This window comes from Rosa chinensis, chromosome 2 (genome assembly GCF_002994745.2).
Source record: "Rosa chinensis cultivar Old Blush chromosome 2, RchiOBHm-V2, whole genome shotgun sequence".
In the NCBI taxonomy this organism is placed as follows: Eukaryota; Viridiplantae; Streptophyta; class Magnoliopsida; order Rosales; family Rosaceae; genus Rosa; species Rosa chinensis.
In genome coordinates, this window is record NC_037089.1 from 39,448,959 (window position 1) to 39,450,417 (window position 1,459).

At 40.4% G+C, this 1,459-nt stretch overlaps 1 protein-coding gene across 1 annotated transcript; it reads right to left on the reverse strand.

Annotated features, from left to right (window-relative positions):
* Positions 1-312: 312 nt before the first annotated feature.
* On the reverse strand, positions 313-1,115 carry LOC112189032 (sigma factor binding protein 2, chloroplastic). The gene has a single exon (XM_024328294.2). The coding sequence runs from the start codon at positions 915-917 to the stop codon at positions 492-494; it is 426 nt and encodes a 141-aa protein (XP_024184062.1). The 5' UTR covers positions 918-1,115; the 3' UTR covers positions 313-491.
* Between the last annotated feature and the right edge of the window lie 344 nt (positions 1,116-1,459).

Genomic DNA, 1,459 nt, shown 5'->3' on the forward strand with positions numbered 1-1,459 from the left:
TGCGATCCCAGACTCGAGATGGTTTTCTTTATCATTTGAGCTACCCACTTACACTACTGCAATGTACAAAGAACTGAAATCGATCAGTTGTCCACGGTGGTCGACACTTGAAGATGGACTGATATTCTCTGAAAACCGGCCGCCCCGGCCGCCTCATGATCAGCTCAAACTCAACTGGAGCTGATCAAGTGTTCATTATGGATACACGATCATGGATGTTTAAGATTGAGCTACACATGCAATTATTTAGGTAACATTTATTATATATATATATATATATGGGGCATTTATTATATATATAGGGTTAACTAATTAACGAAAAACACTTCAGAGATGGAAAGAAATTACATTGCTAACTGCAGCTAGCTAATTAAGCTTGCTAAACTGCGGTGCGGTTGGCTCCAGTTAGCAGCAAATGCAAGGAATTACATTACCATCGATGAAAATTAATTCAAAAGCACCATAAACATACATTGATATATAACATAAAATCAAAGAAAACCCTTGACGGCAGGCACAAAGCTATCAAGCATTTCAGGCACAAAAAGACCATCGACGTCGTCATACAAGTGCTGGTGATGCTCATCATGATCATCATAATATTGGGTGGTGGTATTTGAGTTTGAACTTTCTGGCTGCCGCCTGCTGCTGACCATTGGTGTGATGAGGTGGTTGTTGCTAGTACGATGGAGATCTGGCAGGTCGTCAGCATCTTGGCCGGTGAGCTGCTGAACCAAAGCCCTGAATTCGGAGGCGCTCGTTGTAATCTTCATCGGGTTTGATATGTAAACCACTTTGATCGGCTTCTTCTTGGATTTGCAGCTGGAGCTTCTCGTCTTTGCTTGACTTTGAGTTTGATGCTTCATCTGTCCACTGCTACAACTACCACCAACTAGGTTACTATTAATATCATCCATCTCTTTCTAGCTACCGATCTACTACTAAACAGAGAGAGAGAGAGAGAGAGAGAGTTGTTTGTTTATTAATGGAATTCTTTACATTTGTTTATGCCTGTGTGGTATGGAAGAAGAAGAGGGATCGGAAGAAGACGAAGAGGAAGAGGAAGAGGAAGAGTAATTTCGTCTTTCCCGAGTGAATAGAGTCAAATAATCAAGTGGATAGAATTGGTAGCTGCAATTAAATGGACATATATTGTTTGGAAGAAAATTGAATGGTTGTGATGATTTACCAAAGTGTATAACCGATTATTCATGACGTCATCTCTTTTCGATACGGTTACGTCATGCAAGTAAAAGTATTCTGTCCGACTATAGGCTAGGCTTTGTGGCATGTCTCAGTTGGCTCGCTTTCGCTCGGCTCCTCCGGTTGGCGTTTATATGTACACACACATACAAAGTTTCTCAGGTGCGGACGTACCTACTTAAGGAAAAGAAAGTCCGTCCCTATATATATATATATATATATATATATATATATATCCTATTCAGAGTGAGGTCTT